The sequence below is a fragment of the Ostrea edulis genome, chromosome 2 (assembly GCF_947568905.1).
Source record: "Ostrea edulis chromosome 2, xbOstEdul1.1, whole genome shotgun sequence".
In the NCBI taxonomy this organism is placed as follows: Eukaryota; Metazoa; Mollusca; class Bivalvia; order Ostreida; family Ostreidae; genus Ostrea; species Ostrea edulis.
Window position 1 is genome coordinate 100,477,139 of NC_079165.1, and position 19,334 is coordinate 100,496,472.

Sequence of the window (19,334 nt, forward strand, 5' to 3'; positions counted from 1 at the left end):
AAAAGTAATTAATCAAGCATATTGCAAAGTGCATGCACACAACATAGAATAAAATATTCTTTGCGAATATGCCATCGTACAGTTTACTATTGTATGAAAAACAAGAGAACCAGTATCAACGTGATAATGCCATGCGTTGCATTGTGTGGTCGTGATATTTGGGTATTTATTGTGTATTTTATGATATAATGTTTGTAATGCTATTTCATATTTTTAGTTGAATACATGTTCATCAGTTATGATAAGTTAAACTTTATTATAAAAGCCTTGCTAAGACATTACACTTAGCTATCATGCTGTCCTCCTGAGCACCAGTTTATTTTATGTTCCATGCCACATGAAGTTGAATGAAACGATAGTAAATACTATACTAGATGCTTAAACTACGCACTAGTATATTTTTCCCGTGCCAATACTGTAGCCTATCTAACACTGAAACGAAAACGGAAATTAAGTATCCTTTGTGTTTCTTTGTAAGGTAATACCAAGGTATTCAAAATTTTCTTTTTTAACTTTCTTATTTTCTTTTTTAACTTTCTTACCAGCAAAATACGATAAATTTTAAAATAACTTACGCTATATTGTTATGAATTAATACTGGCATACATATTCATGTATCAAATTGAAACAGTAGAAAGATACATGTACAGGTGACTTTAGAAATTTCGATATCTCGAAGTGAAATAATGGTCCCAATTTTTCTCTCTATATAAATACAAATCATATTTATTCTTGATCTGAAGAACTTCCAATTTCGAAAAGTTATTGATCCAGTACCATCGCTAAATAGCTTTATTATTTGACATAACTTAAATATTGCTATTTCAAACCTTTTTTAAAAGCAGAAAGAATTGAATTTCATTGAATGAAAAAAATGTCATCCTTGTACTCCATGCAATGCTTTGTATAAAAAAAAACAACCTACAACTTTAAACTACCTTGCAGTTGGGAAGAATTTTGATGCAAAATTGTCATCAAGTTCGGATTATTAAGTTATTTTTAGTATATTCAGCATAGAATAAAAGTCAATGAGGATAAACAGAATAATGATCATGGATTGCCTAGACATTTAGATTCCACAATGTGAAGTCATCGTACTTAATTCTTTCAGGACAGTTATTGCAATGATCAAAGTAATGTCACAGTCATTATTCTATGATCTACCTTTATGCGTATTAAGTGATAATGAAAAATTGATGCATGTTTCACATGCGCTTTGTGTTTTGCTCGTACAAAAATAAAGTGGTCTGTCAATAACTGGTAATTCAATTTTATAATCATAGAAATTAAATCAAGACAGTTTGCAAATTTTTTTTTTAAATTACTGAATTCAATAACATTTGTCACTCAGTATAAATTAATCAGCTGCATTCCAAGATCAACACACATGTAAACAAACATGTCCATGCACAGACAAGTTATCGCAATTCACCTTTGAATTAGAACGCTTTGGCTGATATAGTATTGCGTTGTGTGACGATACAATTGAATCTGTTTATAATACAATTGCGAAATGCAACAGAGACTCTCATTGGTCCATATGTATAAGTCCGCCCAAATTCCCTTATACGGGAGTAGTCGGCATTTGAAAACATGACGGCCAGCTGGAAACAAACTTCAAAGGAAGAAAGAGAAAAAGTATTCTTGTGTTGTTGTCTCATATATTTAATATAAAAAAAAAATTATAACATATTTTCCTACTCAGGGTTCGAAATTACCTTAAGTCTGAGACTAGTAAAAAAACGTGTCGGACTAGTAAATTCTCTATAGCACTAGTTCGTATGGACTAGAAAAAATCCGGAAATCAATCTTGAATTGGTTAAGATTTTAGCAAGATTTGTCTGAGTCTCTTAGATGTTTGAACTTATGGTTGATTACCTGCATGGTTAAGTATTTGCATGACTATGACATCATGATCTTCCAAAAACATTGAGTGCGTTCGAGACCGCTGTTCTTCGAACGAGCACAAATTCCTGCCGATTCCGAACGCTGAGTTCGCATCACGAGAACGGGTTCAAGGTGCAAGAACGGCAAGTAGTGTGGTCTAAGAACATGCACGTTTGTGCGCACATGTTCTTGTCATTCGTGACTCAACACAGAAGTTCGTAACACTATAGCTCATGGCTTGGTCAATCGAGTGAATTTTATTGACCCTATTGATAAAATTTCAAACTCCCGTGACTCTAAGAACTGAGCACGAAAACAACGGGAAAGTCAATCTCAAACACACTTATGTAGTTATGGATGTTTATAAAAGGATTAACTCGGAGGTTAAGCAACAAATTGGGTCACTGTGACATCATAGAAGTTTCGGAAACAGACTAGTCTTAAGATAAGAGCTGTGATCAATTTCATTTAATTCCTATAAAGAATACAAATTCAAGAGTAGGGCAATCATGGATCCCTGGACACATCAGAGGTGGGATCAGGAGCCTATGAAGAGTAAGGATCCCCTGTAGATAAATTGTTTAATTGGCCATGGCAGTTTCAACCCTACACTTTTGCTTCATTTTTGGGGTAGATAATTAATTGTTTAATTGTACTATTTTTAGCTCACTTGAGCTGAAAACCCATGGTCCTCTTGTAATGATGACAGGGTACCTGCACAACACCATGTAATTTTGTAATCAAGTTCTGGAATCCACTGGTGGTGCTGAAAGTGTGTTACCATGCAACTTGGACAATGACTATTGTGCCATCTGTGACTTTCCAGTTTGAATTTAGGTCATATGGTCCAAGGTCAAAAGTCAAACTTGGCATAGGAAGATGCTGTCCGCTCAATATCTTGAGAACCCTTAGGCTTTGCTTGACAGACATCAAACTTGGTACAGTAGTACATCCTAACGAGTACATGACCCTTATTGATTTTGAGGTCGCATGGTCAAAGGTCAAGGGTCAATCCACTCATGACATAGGAAGATATCGTCCACTCAATATCTTAAGAACCCTTTGCTTGACAGACATTAAAGAAGTAGGTACAGTTTCTAAAGTCATCTGGCCCAAAATATCGATGATTTCACTTACAGCTCAAACCCTGGCATTCAAATAAGGAATAGATTAGCAAACCCAAAATCGCTCAGTTTGATCAGCAAAATGATTTGTCACATGACGAGAGCTTGAAGTTGGCATAAAATTGCAAAAATGTCATTTTCAATGAAAATATCCACAAATTCAGGTGGTTTTCCTTTCAGAAAATATACACATGCGTTGAACAAATTCATATTCAAACATATTTTTCATATTGTACAATAATGTAAAATAATACACAATATATATCATTTTCATTTTGCTCGACAAATGCGCACATCTTTTCCTGAGCAATAATCTGTATGGCATTTGACAGTTTTCAGGCTTATTTTGAGAAAAAGGTGGGAAATGTCGGGCACGTCTTTTTACCACAAGGAACCACAAGATACCACAGGATACCTCAAGGGAGACCAGTGTCACCTTAAGATACCCCATGGAACCCTAATGACACCCAAGGCACCTCTTACAACCTTATTGACACCCCAAGTAACTCCATTAACACCACATGGTACCACAAGGAACCCTATTAACACCCCAAATGACATCCTAATGTGACCTAATGACACACCAAAGTATCCTATTGATACTGCAGTGTATGTAAAGTATCTTCATGCAGTGTATGTGAGAGTCACTGGACCATATTGTTCATTTAACAGTGAAATGGGGGATCCTGTAGGTGAAAAACTTCTGGATTCAGGACCACATGTATTATAAATTAAGTTCAAAAGATTAGTGGTGGTTTCAAATGATCTAAGCATCCACAGATTCCTTTAATTTAACCAATTTAGAAGTGTTGCATGATTAATTCATTCCTAACACCACATTGCTATGATCATAATTTTAACCCGAATTTCCTCCATTTCCCATATCTTGTCAATACATATAGAAGCCAATACATAGATCCAAATTATAGCATATTAGATTAGAATTATTTCTATCATTCAATGGACTATAAAAAATTAACTATTATGAGTTATTTCCTACATTCAGACTTACATTTTAACCGAAGAAAAAAACTTTAAATTAAACTGTTTGCTTAAGGGCTAGTGCCCCTCCCCCCATATACCCTTTTTAAATTGTAAAGGTACTTATTGCCCAGATTCAGTGAAGGTGTGCCAATGACCATTTAAAAATGTCATTTCATACCTAATAATAAAGAGATATTTTCTATTTGTCAACTTTTGATGAAAGATATTAATTTTTAATCCCTAACATAATAATTTGGTCCGATATTTGGATACAATATAGCAAATGTAGCACTGTAACCTAATTTGCAAAACAAATGATGACAGCATTCTGAAATCATTATAGCAAATCTATCATGAATAATTTGAACTTTTTGTAACAGTACTAGTGGGATAGTAAGAGGTACAATAGTTTATTTAAATAGCACTTATCTGGAAACTGCTTTTTAAATTGATAAAGTTTTTTTCATATTTTACATCTGGGATATGAATTAATGTAATAAATAATTGGCTAAGATTATATTTATCGAACAAAGATGTGACTTTCTATGCAAACTATCAGTTTGTAACACAATTTTTCTGAGAGTTCCTTGATACTTTTATGTTAGACAAACTTAACCTTCAATTTCAGGAAATGATGAAAATGTAATGTATCTACGATATCAATTAAATCCAAATCAAACACATACTGGTTTAAAGTTGAAAATAATACATGAGATTTAGATGAATTAAGAAATTACAAGTATTGTGAACTGGAAAAAAATAATAACCTAAAAAAATTGTAATTTTTAACAACATTGATTGAAATTTCATACTACGTATACAGTTTACTCTCCTTTTTCTTCTTCTTCTTTTGTTTATTGTAATTGATGAAATATTAACCTTTTTCTTTTAAAAAAAAATAACCAAAATGGTAGTATGAACTGGTATGTATAACATCATCTGCAATTTTTTAAAGTAATTTTTTAACAAATTTAAAGGAATCTTCAGGCATACTGTACCTTTTGAAATAATAGTTAAATATTTATCTTAATTGTTTCTACTCTTTCCAAGATATTATTTGACTTTTTCATCACAAAGATTTAAATGCATAATATGAATGCTTCCATATCATTTATCTCCAGTTGATTAGTAAGGGATGTCCTTTGGGTTATTGAGGGTATCTTTTGTTTGTGTATTGGAATACACAATTAACATATATTTAATTTTTTTCACAGTTGAAAATATTTATTACAGTTCTAATCTGTTTTCAAAGATGTTTGAGCTTATACAAATTTAGGATACTTTTATATATTCTCATTTGAATTACTTTATTTCAGGTAAATTTACTCTTACATAACACAAGAGGCCCAACTGTCACCTAAGTATAAATCAATCCTGTAAAGAAGCCACGGAAGGGCCAATCTAATAATTATATAATAAAACAAAATAAAGTGATTGATGAAGATATATTGCTAAAAAAAAAAACAAGAGGAAGATGATCAGGGAGCAACAAAGTACTTAATGCAGTTATAATCAGCAACAACCTAGTATAATTCTTTAATCTAATTTATCTATCATTAACATTATCACATTGATTGATCATCATAATGAATGACAAAGAGGTAAAACTCTTAAGGCAGAGAAAAATTTCAACAACTATGAACCTAGTTTGTTTGCTAAATTTCAAGAAGTAGGGAGGTTTCAAAGAATTGGTGCATTTTCACCAAATACGAACAATAAAGCCCTGGCTTATTTCAGACCCAGGCACCATGAATTTTTTATTTTAAGATGAAACACCTTTGCTTATTATACTTGACTGTGCATTTAGTTCGTTTGTCAAAAACCGACTAGAGAGAAGAAGATTCTAAAAGATTGAAATAATGCATTTTAAATATAGAATTAATAGAGCCCCACCCTTCTTTGGAACTCCAGACCCAGGGGCCACGAACTTCACAATTTAGAAAGAGGCTCCTTTGCTCATCATAATATAACACTAAGTTTGTCGGTTAAATACCAAGGAGCAGAGAATACTTTTAAAGAATTAATGCATTTTCAATATATTAATGGAGCCCCACCCTAACTTCAGAACCCCTGACCCAAGGGGTTTGGACCATGAATGTCACAATTTTGGAAGAAGCACCCTTGCTCATCATAATCATGCACTTTGTTCATCTGCTAAATTTAATGAAGGAGAGCAGGTTTTTAAAGAATTTATGCACTTTTCACTATATGGTCAATAGAGTCCCAGTCCCTAACTCCAGAAACCCTGATCCTTAGGCCATAAATTTCATAACTTCGATGGAAAACTCTATGCTCTTTACAATCAAGCCAACATCTTTACTGTTTGATTTCCAGGAGTATGGGAAAAGATTTTCAAAGTTTACTTCAATTTCTTTTGAAGTCCCACCCCTCAGGCTCCAGGAGACAGAGATCCTGGAATTCACAATTTTTGTGTCACTTCACCAATAGATGATAATATGGGTAATTCAAAACCAAAATTGTTTGAAACTGATTAAGCAGTTCTGGAGAAAAAGTTGAGAAAGTTAAAAAAATTATGACACAAACTTAAGACACAACGCTGGACAAAACAGATAGAAATAGGTCACCTGAGTGACTCAGATGACCTAAAAATGCATATAAGCCATATCTAGATTCATTAAGATTGAATGGGATGTCAATGATGTATCCTTGTGGTTCCTTGTGGTAAAAAGACGCACCCGGAAATGTCTTATTCATGATGTCATAATGCTATCCATTTAGGAATATTATTCTGATTTTGTTGACATAGTATACCTAGCATATATTTTACTTTCTTAAAATGCTGATTAAGGTTAATTCCAGACACATTTTAAAGAGAGAAATTTTTGGGGGCCTTTTTATGTATACGATACCTTGTTATTTGGTACACTGGTACATCATAAGGAATAAATTACCCTTGTAAATTTTAGGTTCATGTGGTCAAACTGGACATAGTAATATATTGTCTCCCTATATTTTAAGAATCATTTGCTTGATTGACACCAAATTTAGTACACAGGTGCATCCTAAGGAGTAGATGACCCATAATGATTTTATGGTCAAGGGTCAATCCACTTTGGAGATAGAAAGATTTGTCATCTCATTGTTTTGGCACTACTATCAATTAATTGATGCCTGTGTATCTTTCAGGATGACTAAATTTTAGAGCGAAGTTCATCACCTGCCATTGAAGAAGTCAGACTATCATTGTACCAAGGTAATCTTTCATTAATTTAATTATTGTAATTTAACATAAACATGTTAGGACTGGTTGTTTGGTTTGTTTGTTTGTATGTTGTTGTATTCGAGATTGTTTCACTCATATGAACACATCTCCAGCTGTAGGTGAACTTTGACCTGTGCATGTCGCTCACTGCTGTAGAAGTGAGGGTTCTTTATCGTGCCAGTGACACGGGGCATCCGTTTTTATGGTCATATCTGACAGACTTAAAAAGAAATACAGATACATATTGACTAAAATTGTCCTATGTAATGTAATAATTTTGAATGAAAAAACTGTAAACCTGCAATGTTCAAATGATGCATGCATCAAAATTAACTGAAAATGATATGTATAACATTTAGCATTGTAGATAAAATGATATGTATAACATTTAGCATTGTAGATAAAATGATATGTGTAACATTTAGCATGGTAGATAAAATGATATGTATAACATTTAGCATGGTAGATAAAATGATATGTATAACATTTAGCATGGTAGATAAAATGATATGTGTAACATTTAGCATGGTAGATAAAATGATATGTATAACATTTAGCATGGTAGATAAAATGATATGTATAACATTTAGCATTGTAGATAAAATGATATGTGTAACATTTAGCATGGTAGATAAAATGATATGTGTAACATTTAGCATTGTAGATAAAATGATATGTATAACATTTAGCATTGTAGATAAAATGATATGTGTAACATTTAGCATTGTAGATAAAATGATATGTGTAACATTTAGCATTGTAGATAAAATGATATGTGTAACATTTAGCATTGTAGATAAAATGATATGTGTAACATTTAGCATTGTAGATAAAATGATATGTATAACATTTAGCATTGTAGATAAAATGATATGTGTAACATTTAGCATTGTAGATAAAATGATATGTGTAACATTTAGCATTGTAGATAAAAGGTGAAATGTTCAGTATCATCTGTAAAGATTTGTGTATTCAACAAATTGACATCATTTAATTTTGCATTGTATATAATCTGTGGTTTAGTTGTTGCTTCTGCGTCTACAGATGGGCAAATGGAATTTTACGGGACATGATATCGTTGTACACATTGTCAGGACCTTACAGTGTATCAACATTGTACACATTGTCAGGACCGTACAGTGTATCAACATTGTTCACCTCATCAACATTGTAATGTTTACTGATTGATTAACGTAAAACCTTTCACTTCACTTGATAAACAGACAGTCACTTTCTGGGAGCGACTGTCTCTTTATCGAACAAAGTGAGAGGTCTGATTTTGATTGCACTGAATAAGATGGTAGAAGGTTACGATGTACCTAGTAGATCTATATAATGTTACCACATTATTGACATTATTGACAAAAGGTAATATTTATACTGAAAACATTGTACATGTACATGATATAGTAATTGTGTAGCATTATAGAAAAAATTTATACACAGTGAATGTGATTACTACAGTGTTGACAATATTGAAGGGACGTTGTCCACTGGACTTGATCATTTCACTGCTGGTAGATGTAATTTTGGGTGATGACGGATACATGAAAAATTGTCTGTTTCAAGAAAGATTTTAAGAACAAAAGCCAAATGAATGGGAAATAAAATAATGCAGGATAGAAATTACTATGGAAATACACAATTTCCGAGTTGCCATATAGTTGTTTCCCTTTGTCAACCTCTTGCATATGGTGAGATGCAAACCATATATTTTCGTCCACACGTGGTGGGTACAAATGCTTATCACTGTGATAGATTGCTGAAAGGATGATTACCAGCTGCTATGCAAACACCTGAATTGAAAGGAAACTCAAATTTAGTAGGTTTATTTGTGAATAAAATAGCTCAAACAAAACTTGAATATCATCTCACCCTCTGAGAGGAAATGAATGATAATTGCATATTTAATTCAACTGCCTAATTCAAACAATTTCTCAATATGTTCAAGTTAATTAATGTACAGATCTATGTATATCACCGGCTAAATTAAACAAAATACACGCTTTCATTTATTTGTTGTCATCTACCTAACCAGTCTAAAATATAGACATATACACACCCTGTACCCACCTAAGCGTTTTAATAGAATACTAAATGTATCTCCACCACAGAAGAGCTGATACCTCGGATACAGCTTCTTGCAGATTTCTCTGCTCTAATGCCAGATTGTTTTTCTTTCAGATAACATTTTGATGCTAGTGCAAGACCAGGAATAAATAGCTAACAGGTAAACATTCTTAGAGATGTTTTATTCATTGTCTGTGTATAAATGTAATCCAAATTAATGAAATATTAATACAAAATTTTTACTAAGGTAATCCGTGTTCATTCTGAATTTCACATTTTGCATTTGGAAATTTCTTGCAACTTTGTAACTTCTGAATCACAACCACTTGGGTTCATCTGAAAATTGTAAAACCATCTGCACAAATATCACAGCCATTTTAGACTGATGCCTCTAATTACCCTTATTGACTTCATTATTCCAAATCATCAAGCACCAATATTAATGTGGTTTGAAACAACTAGACATTTCAAGAGCTGTTGTACCTTTATCAGACTTATTATTAGCATAATTTGTGTACTATATTGAATTATTATTTACCAAAATTAATTTTTGGACCTTTAAATCGTTTTGGGTTATTCATCCTTTTGGGGTATTTAGTGTCACCAGTCAAAATGGCTGTCAAAAGTGAAAGTGCAGACAGTTACAAAATACAATTTTCAGTCACTTGAAGTTGACGCTATTACGGAACTCATTTTATGAATTAGGGTTAAAAAAAATTCAACTTGAAAATGATATATAATGTTGCACATTCTATGTAATTGCTTGTTACAATGCACAAACATTCTGTTTAGTGGTACAATGTCAGGACCCAGCTAAAATTCAGTTACAATAATAAAATGTTTTGAAATTGTTTCTGCATATCTTGGGAAGTAAACGGAATTTCGGGATGAACTTTGGTAGTAATGTAGATTGTTTATGTATAAATATTCTAGAATACAGAATAGAAGTTTACATCATTTGGTTTATTGTTTTTCTCATCAGCAAACTTGGGTTCTCTATATATTTAGAACTCTGCAGTTTCTAGTTCAGATGACCAGGCCATAAATTCTGTTGTTGATGAAAGTCTACTGTGTTTATGATTCAGTTATAGAACTTTTACGTTTAAAGTTTTTTCCCCAACAAGTTCGGGATTTAAAAAAATATCCCCCTCATCTATTTTGTTACTAATAAAAATGAAAAATAAAAAGCCTCCCTCCTTCATCTGTTTCTAGGAAAATTGGTCTAAGAACCAGGAGAATTAATTTTATGTGGCCTAAGAAAGAGGGTAGTGGTTGATTATTTAATTTCATTAAAAAAAATCTTTGTCTTCACTTCTTATTGTTGTAAATGAAGTTTTAATTAGAACCTGTATGTACTGAAATAATGATTTTACATGTAGTGATAACGTTTTCCATGCACTGTTGAGGAGCCTTAGCCACTTTGGTTTTCAATTATGTTGATTTTGAATTTTATTTTCTATTTCTCTTCATATAGTGAAATATTTTAAATGAGGCTGTTGAAAAATGTCCGTTGAATTAAAGACGTATTTATTTTGATTCATGACATAATTTAAGACATATTTATTTTGATTCATGACAAATAAATTATGGACTTGATATTTTATTGAGAGCAAAACAAAACATTGATTTTCATTGCACAGTTTATAATTTTGATAAGAATTTTAATGTTTGTCCTTCTGCTCAACTATTTAGAAGTAATGGTTCACTAATGGTCAGCAGTGGACCATGATTAGGCGAATCAAAATCTCATGCTGAAGGTTTTATCATTCAGGGTGATAGTATTATTATTATACTTTCATGTAATATAGTCGAATCTGATTGGTCTAGAAGCATTTGAATAAACATATCGTTACCCTCTGAGAACAGAAAGCACGCGCTCCAAGGTGATAGTATCTAGCAACAGGTAACAGTACTTGACAACGGGTGATAAAAAAAAAAAAAATTCACATGCGTCAAATTTTTGCGCATATGGTTTACAGTAGATTGTTAGGCAACATTGTTTGAGCATTTGTAATAAACATGAATACCTGCATCGATATGCAAAATCGCTTGACAGTGATTGATCAAATGTCAACAAACATAAGTCTTTCTGCTTTGTTGTTTATATAACATTCAGTATAATAAAACAAATATTGCATGTACAGGTGACTTTCGATGGTTCGAACTTCGATCTCTCAAAGTTCTCGGTCTATCGAAGTGAAATCATGGTCCCAATTTTTTCTCTCTATATAACTAAGCAAATTTACTATCAATCTCTCGAACGTTCGATCTCTCGAAGTTCTCGATCTCTCGAAGTGAAGTTGGGTCCTGTAAAACACATTTCATTGTTTTTCACTCTCGATCTCTCGAAGTGGTGGTTGCGTATACCCACCGTTAGCCAAGCGTGTAATAATTTCGGCTTGGGCCTTACCTGGATTTTGTTGAATGCCAAAGGGATAATTAGGTGTTTGCATAGTTGAAACATCCCTGGTGCTTCTTTGTGGAGGTGACACAGGAGAGTATATAATTGGCTAATTGGTCAGTTTACACCTTGCACTAGGGTTTTGTGTCATGATGATTAAAATTATATATAATCCGACTATGAATAAAGGCTAGAATTATACACATACACCCCCCCCCCCCCCCCCCCCCCCCCCCAAACGGGGGGGGGGATATAGGAATCACTGTCTGTCTGCAGATTCGTGTCCAGGCCATAACTTCTTTGTTCTTTGACTTAGGCATACCATATTTGGCACACAGCTGGATCACCATGAGATGATATGTCGAGTACCTTTATGACCTTGAGTTCAAGGTCAAAATTAAAGGTTTTTTACAATGGATTTGTGTCCGGGCCATAACTTTTTTGTTCTTTGACATAGACATACCATATTTGACACATGAGTGTATCACCATGAGATGATGTGTCATGTCCTCCATATGACCTTGACCTCAAGGTCAAAATGAAAGGTTTTTACAATGGATTCGTGTCGGGGCCATATTTACCATATTTGACACATGAGTGTATCACCATGAGACAATGTGTCGGCTACCTTCATTACCTCTATATGACCTTGAACTTTGACCTCAAGGTCAAAATTGATTATAGGGTTTTGACAGTCATACCATAAGACATGGTTGTATCACCATGACACTATGTGTCATGTACATTCATGACCTCTTTATGACCCCGACCTTTGATCAGAATTATAGGTTTATGCCATGGGTTTGTGTTCGGACTATATCTTCCATTTTTTTCTACAAAGGCATACCATATTTTTACAATCAGGAAAGAGGTAATTTATACCTATTAACAACACCCTTTGGAAGATTGGGGTAAGCGGGGGATATTCTTAGTGAGCATTGCTCACAGTACCTCTTGTTTGTTTGGACGTGACTACGAGAGAGCAAGTTTTACAAATGATTTAGAGATCTACTGACTGTTAAATTTCTCGAGTTTGTTCTTTGTGTAAAGTTACTCTAAAACATCGTTTTACTCATTCGTTAGAATTTTTGCTTTGGGTAAAGCAACATAACATTATGCTCTGTTTAGTTTGCGATAGTAAAGCATCATCGAAACTTGGTTTTGTATGCCTATCAAAGCATGATTAAAGAACAAATAAATACATAAACTTTGATATGTTTTATTAATGCAAAATAAGGTTTTTTTATTTAGATATCAAAGTACCTGACAAATATGAAGGAAAACATGTCAAAATGATATATGATTGTGTTGATATCAGGGCTCGAAATTAGCGAGAAATACTCGCAAATTGCGAGTACATTTGAAAAATAGCGAGTAAAAATAGTGGGCACTCGAAAATCTTAGCGAGCAGTGATTTACAAACCATTATCTTATCGTATCCGTTTTATACGGTGATGCGCTATTCGCTTTTCTTTAACTTGCACTCAGAATCATACAAACGCTTACATGAACAACCTATTTCAACAACCGTTTCCATCCGGATGTTTCTGTTATGATTTTTTAAGAAATTCGGCGTCAAACAAATGCTTTAGAGGTCTGACATCGCATCGTGATGAAAAAATATAGACATGTGCCACGATTCCTGTTCACTTATAGGGGTGATTAAATTGAATTCCAAGTATGAGGTTTTTGTTATTAATTTATCTACAAAGAAATCGGAGTATATGTTTTACCAAGTCTTTCGGTAGTCAATTTTATCAGAATGTCCTATCTACAGTTGATCTACATTAATTTATTCTCATATTGATTACACGAGTGCACTGCTCACCGTGTAGACGATTATCAGAAAAGTTCACGGGACTCGTGATCGTGCTGCTTATAAACCATGAGTCCGGGATTCGCTTTGAAAAATCACTAGTGACACCCTTGATATTTTTATTTTAGCTTGTTGGTTTTCATTTTAGCCTGTGGATATTTTACCCACAGGCTAAAATTAGCCTGTGGTAGAAAAAGTTAATTTTGACCCCTGGATATACATTTCCGGTTACTATAAAATCTGAACCATACCGGCGGACCTTCAATTTCCGAATTTCAATCTCTCGATTTCTCGAAGTTTTATCAAGGTCCCTTGAACTTCGAGTTATCAAGAGTCACCTGTAGTGGAGAGTTACATTGAACATTTTCACCCCTCGAGAAACCATTGTCAACCGAGGCTACGCCTTGGTTGACATTGAATGGTTTTCTCGGGATGAAAATGTTCAATGTTACCCTCAACTACATGCAATATATATATATTGTCAAATGTTTCTCAACAAATCAGAGTCAACTGTCTTACATGAAACTTCAAAGTATAATTATAATTTTCATGCATGATAAAGATTAGTCATTCATAGTCCATAGTCTTTAATATTTACATACCAAGTAAATTCAGACACGCAAAATTAATTTTTCATTGATATCATATACATTATCTATTCAGTGATGAATTGGAATGATAGTGAAAGTAATTTAATTTATACTAATATAAATTTATTAAATTATTTGTTTGTATTTGCAAGATTGGTGATTCTTGTGTATGTTCGGTGCTGATACTTAAACAGAAAATGATTGATTCTAAGTGATAGTTATTATATTGAGCTTTCGTGCATCAAGAAACATTTCAAGCATGTCAAATACTTGTACACATGGAGACTTGTTTTCAGGTAACTTGATTCCAAATTTAGTTCTTTAGCTAGCAACCATTTCCAGAATCATTGATGAGCATTCATAATAATGTTACTCGGTTTCAATATAAATAAACTTGGTAACTTAGCAAACATCAGTTGAAGTTGGCATACAGTCTTGATTAAATGCAATTCATATTCAACAATAGGGTTTTTAAAAAGGGCCATAATTCATGACTTCATGGAATGCTGGTGTTTTGGGTTTTTTCCCCATTTATTTATTGATTTTTAGCTCACCTGAGCCTTCAAGTGAGCTTTTCTAATCAAAATTTGTCCGTTGTCTGTCGTCGGCGTCGTTGTAAACTTTTCACATTTTCATCTTCTTCCTAAGAACCAATGGGCCAATTATAACCAAACTTGGGCCGGTTGGCCAAAAGCATCCTTGGGTAAAGGGCTTTCAAGTTTGTTCAAATGAAGGGCCATGCCCCCTTCAAAGGGGAGATAATCACAAAAATGCAAAAATAGGGTGGGGTCATTTAAAAATCTTCTTCTCAAGAACCCCTAGCCAGAGGAGCTGAAATTTTCATGAAAGCTTCCTGATATATTGCAGATTCAAGTTTGTTCAAATCATGGCCCCCAGGGGTAGATTGGGGCCACAATAGGGGATCAAAGTTTTACATTGGAAATTGGGAATAAATAGATAAAATCTTTGAAAATCATCCTCTCAATAACCAATAGGCCAGAGGAGCTGAAATTTACACAAAAGCTTCCTGACATAGTGCAGATTCAAGGTTGTAAAAATCATGGCCTTCAGGGGTAGGTTGGGGCCACAATACAGACTAAGGTTTTACATGCAAATAGATATGGAAAGTCTTCAGATATGGGCCAAGTTAACTCAGGTGAGCGATGTGGCCCTTGGGTCTCTTGTTGTTTTTCAAAACTTTCCGATCAAAGTTTGTCCATCTGTAAATATAAAACATTTCGTACTTTCAACTCCATAAGAATTACAGGCCAATATCAATAAAACTTCGTAGAAAGCGGTTTTGAGCGAAGGGGATTCAATTAAATTCTCCCTCCTTCCTTTCCCCCTCTCTCTCCTTTAGGGGGGAGGGAGTAAATTCAGAAACATTGAAATATTGTTGGATTAAAAATCTTCTTAAGAATGGCAAGGCCACATCAGAAGTTTAACTTTTTCCAAAAGAAAATTATTTGAAAATTTCCTTCTGAAGAATCATGAGAATACATTACGTGTATGTCAAATTGATATGCAAGAGTGTCTTTGTATTGTACATTTATTTTTCACATTGTGCTCTGTGTAGCCATGGTAGAGCCATCGATGATTTACATGGTAAATGCAACTGCGCAGGTAAGTACTGGGGCCCATGGGCCTCTTGTTTGTTTTGTTGTTGTTTCATAGTTTTAATTGATGTTTTGTTTTTCTTTCTGATTTACCAGGAAGCCTATTTTTAATTTTTTTTCATAATTTATTTTTTTCCACCATGGACTTTGAAGGAAGATCATGTCAGATTCAAACACAAATCTCATCGTCAACTACCTCCCACAAACCCTGTCTGATGAAGATTTCAAGGAACTCTTTGAGAAGATTGGGCCTCTTAAGTCCTACAAAATTGTCCGTGACAAAGCTACTAACTACAGCTATGGGTTTGGTTTTGTGGATTACGTAAATATGGAGGATGCAGAAAGAGCCATCCATGAAATGAATGGTCAAAAAATGGATCACAAGACCATTAAAGTAAGCTACGCAAGGAAAAATGACAGTGAAAGTAAGGGTGCCAACATCTACATTGCAAACATACCAAGATCATTTGGAGAGGATGATCTGGTACAGCATTTCAGGCAGTACGGGGAAATTATTCAAATCCGATTACTGAGGGAGAAATCCAACAATGAATCCAAGGGAGTAGGCTTTGTGTATTATACCAAGCGGTCAGAAGCTGCTGCAGCCCTCGAAGGAATGAATGGAAAATCTTTGATAAAAGGATATCCAGCACTGTCCATCAAGTTTGCAGACATAAATGCGAGAAAAGGTCGAGCCCCCTACCAGATACAAGTTCATCAGACCAATCTTCGTTACCCAACGCCGGGCAGTAATCCTTACAGTGCAGGCCCTCATGGACCAATGAGAAGTTCCAACACTCGCATGCGATTTAATCCCATGAGCGGGGGATACTCCCCGGGGCTTGGAGGTGGGGATATGGGAGGCCACATTTTGTTTGTATACAACATCGGTTATGATGCGGAGGAGAAAACACTGTGGCAATTGTTTGCTCCCCTGGGAACTGTGACAAAGGTCAATGTTATCATGGACCACACAAGGAACCAATGTAAAGGCTACGGCTTTGTCACCATGAAGAATCTACACGAGGCTGAAGGAGCCATATTGGCACTGAATGGGGCCTTGTACAATAACAGACGCTTGTCAGTCTCCTTCAAATCATGACGCTGTGATCACAGTCACATATTGATACTGTTGAGCATAATATCCATACTTCTTAGAGAAGAAGTGAATGTTGGTTACAAAGATATCACTTTGGTGTTTATGGTGTTTTAAAGAAATTTTTTTATTTGTTCTTCTTAGCCACACATTTTATGACTTAGGAATAGGTACTGTTTTCACAGTATTAAGTTCCTGAACTTTAATATTCACAGTATTAAGTTCCTGGACTTTTAGAAAAACAGGAAGGATATGCAACATTAGTTAATATAAATTCGAGAATAATAACTCGCAGTTTAAGAAAGGGAGAAATTTGTGTTTTATCTTAGATGGTCATGTTAAAATATTATTTGATTTGAAAGTATTGAGCAAAGTACAATTTATCTTTAGTGTATATAAAAAAAGGTTTTTTAAAATAGTTCAGTGGAGTGTTAATGGGACAGCAGAGCTTAAAGGGGCATGGATATGATTTTTGATTGAAATGAACAGCTTTTTTGTTATAGAAATAAAGATCATTAATAGATAAGTGGATTAAAAATAATTTTACACAGGTACATGAAACCTGGCTCCCTAAAGCATGTTGGTAGACCCGGTGTTAAACTATAGTTAGAGTGAAAGGATTGCACATGCATTTCATAAGACTAAACTTGTGAACTATGCAACTTAAAGGTATGTCAAGATCGTTCAGCATTTCAACAGAAAATCAATGTCAAGCACAAAGAATTCAGAACTAAAAATTTTGTAGTTAGAGCTCTTTTCTCCGAAACCTTCAACTTCGACACCATGTTGATAGATGAGTCGTGCAACATTACATGACCGTATATAAACGAGGCTTGCATCTTGTTTTGAAAATGGAAAAGTTTAGATGTCTTAAATATCTTTGCGTCAGTTTTTTAAATTTAGGTTTGTTGCTATGTTTTGCACATATCAAATACTACTATATTACTAACTAATATCCAAGTATTGATTTGTTTTACCAATTGCATCCATGACCCTTTAACGCGTCAATAGATTAATACCTACACTGTCTGCCAAAGTGGTTATGTATATTGATATAGAAGGAATCTGTATTGGAAATAGTAGATTGATGATCATGTGAAATTAGCTTATCTTTTTATAGCATTGATTGAAACAGAGTTAGATGTGTTGATATATGAAATCCAGATTTTTGTTTAAAGTTATAAGTGTATGTTATTGTCACAGTTAATGATAAGCTTAAAGTCGTATTTTCTGTGTGTAGTGCTTTGACATGCAAACATCAACTTTATGTTTCCAGTGTGAAAAAATGTTCAGCCATGTACCATGAATATTGTGTGTTTTATTGAATTTGTATTAATTCAGTAAATGATGTGCATTTTATTGCTTGCATTACAGTTTTAAGTCATTAAATACATTGTATTAGAACTTACTTTATTGTGATGTGTCTTAAGTCATCTGACTCAGAGTCCCTCGTGTGATGACCTTGCGATGCTTTTGTCTTCATCTCAAGAACCACTGGTTGAGAAAAATTGAAATTTACATGAAAGCTTCTTGACATAGTGTAGATTCATGTGTGTTCAAATTAGGGTTCTGGGGGTAGGATGGGGGCCACAATATGATTGATTGTGTAATGTCCCTGTCAAGAATTTTGCACTTATTTGGAGACGTCACCATTGCTGGTAAAGGGCTGCTAAATTTAGGCCTATGCTCGACGCTTATGGCCTTTGAGCAGGGAGGGATCTTTATCATGCTGTGACATTGGGCCTTAGTTGTTGCGGTCTCATCTGAAGGACCGCCCCATTTAGTCACCTCTTATGACAAGCATTTGGTACTGAGAATCTATCCTATCCCGGATCCCCACAGGGACACAATAGGGGTTCAGTTTTTTATTGGGATATACATGTATATAGCAAAAGTCTTGAGAAATCTTCTCAAGAACAACAGGGCTATGATTAGTGATGTTGATATGTAAGCATCTCAAGGTAGTGAGGATGTTCAATTGTGGTCCCCAGGGACAGGGTGGGGGCAAGATTAACGTCTTACGAATATATTTTCCCAAGAACAGTGGGACCTCTGGGTTAGGTGGATACTTGCATAGTGCAAGTGTATCAACGGATGTCTTAAATTTACATTAAACATGACGCCGATGGTTTTGTCTAGGCGGCATACCAGAGGCATCCGCATGCTGTCTGCTTAAGTCGGTGGTTAGCTGAAATCCATACATTTACCTGCATGCCTATTGTTTCTCAAGGTCGTTTCAGTTAATAGGAAAACCTTGTAGGCAGAATACAGACCGCACTATGGGGACTAGGACCATCAAACTTGGGTGTACATACTCCCCATGCCAAGTGAAAGACACCCTTTGTTCAAGGTCATAGTTTCGCTTGGTAGGAAAACCTTAGTAGGCAGGATACACATCGAACCATTTGGGATAGGACCATCAAACTTGGTACGCATACACCTTATGCCAAGCAAAGGATGCCTATTGTGTCCTGGAATCTATCTACTTTTAAGAAAATCAAAGCAATATCTTGAACTATTGAATATT

At 34.4% G+C, this 19,334-nt stretch overlaps 1 protein-coding gene across 8 annotated transcripts; it reads left to right on the plus strand.

Annotated features, from left to right (window-relative positions):
* Positions 1 to 78: 78 nt before the first annotated feature.
* LOC125678688 (ELAV-like protein 3) lies at positions 79 to 18,211 on the plus strand. 8 transcript variants are annotated; one of them, XM_048917324.2, is made up of 4 exons: positions 79 to 162; positions 7,143 to 7,209; positions 9,403 to 9,448; positions 15,865 to 18,211. In XM_048917324.2, the coding sequence occupies exon 4, from the start codon at positions 15,872 to 15,874 to the stop codon at positions 16,811 to 16,813; it is 942 nt and encodes a 313-aa protein (XP_048773281.1). In that variant the 5' UTR covers positions 79 to 162; positions 7,143 to 7,209; positions 9,403 to 9,448; positions 15,865 to 15,871; the 3' UTR covers positions 16,814 to 18,211. The 8 variants fall into 8 exon arrangements, with proteins under 8 accessions (XP_048773281.1, XP_048773280.1, XP_048773286.1 ...); XM_048917323.2 differs by having other exon boundaries at positions 86 to 162; positions 15,808 to 18,211; XM_048917329.2 differs by lacking the exon at positions 79 to 162 and adding an exon at positions 312 to 489.
* Positions 18,212 to 19,334: the final 1,123 nt, after the last annotated feature.

Bases quoted from the DNA above. Each gene is read 5' to 3' on its own strand.
- LOC125678688 (XM_048917324.2), top strand. From the start codon at position 15,872: ATGTCAGATTCAAACACAAATCTCATCGTCAACTACCTCCCACAAACC.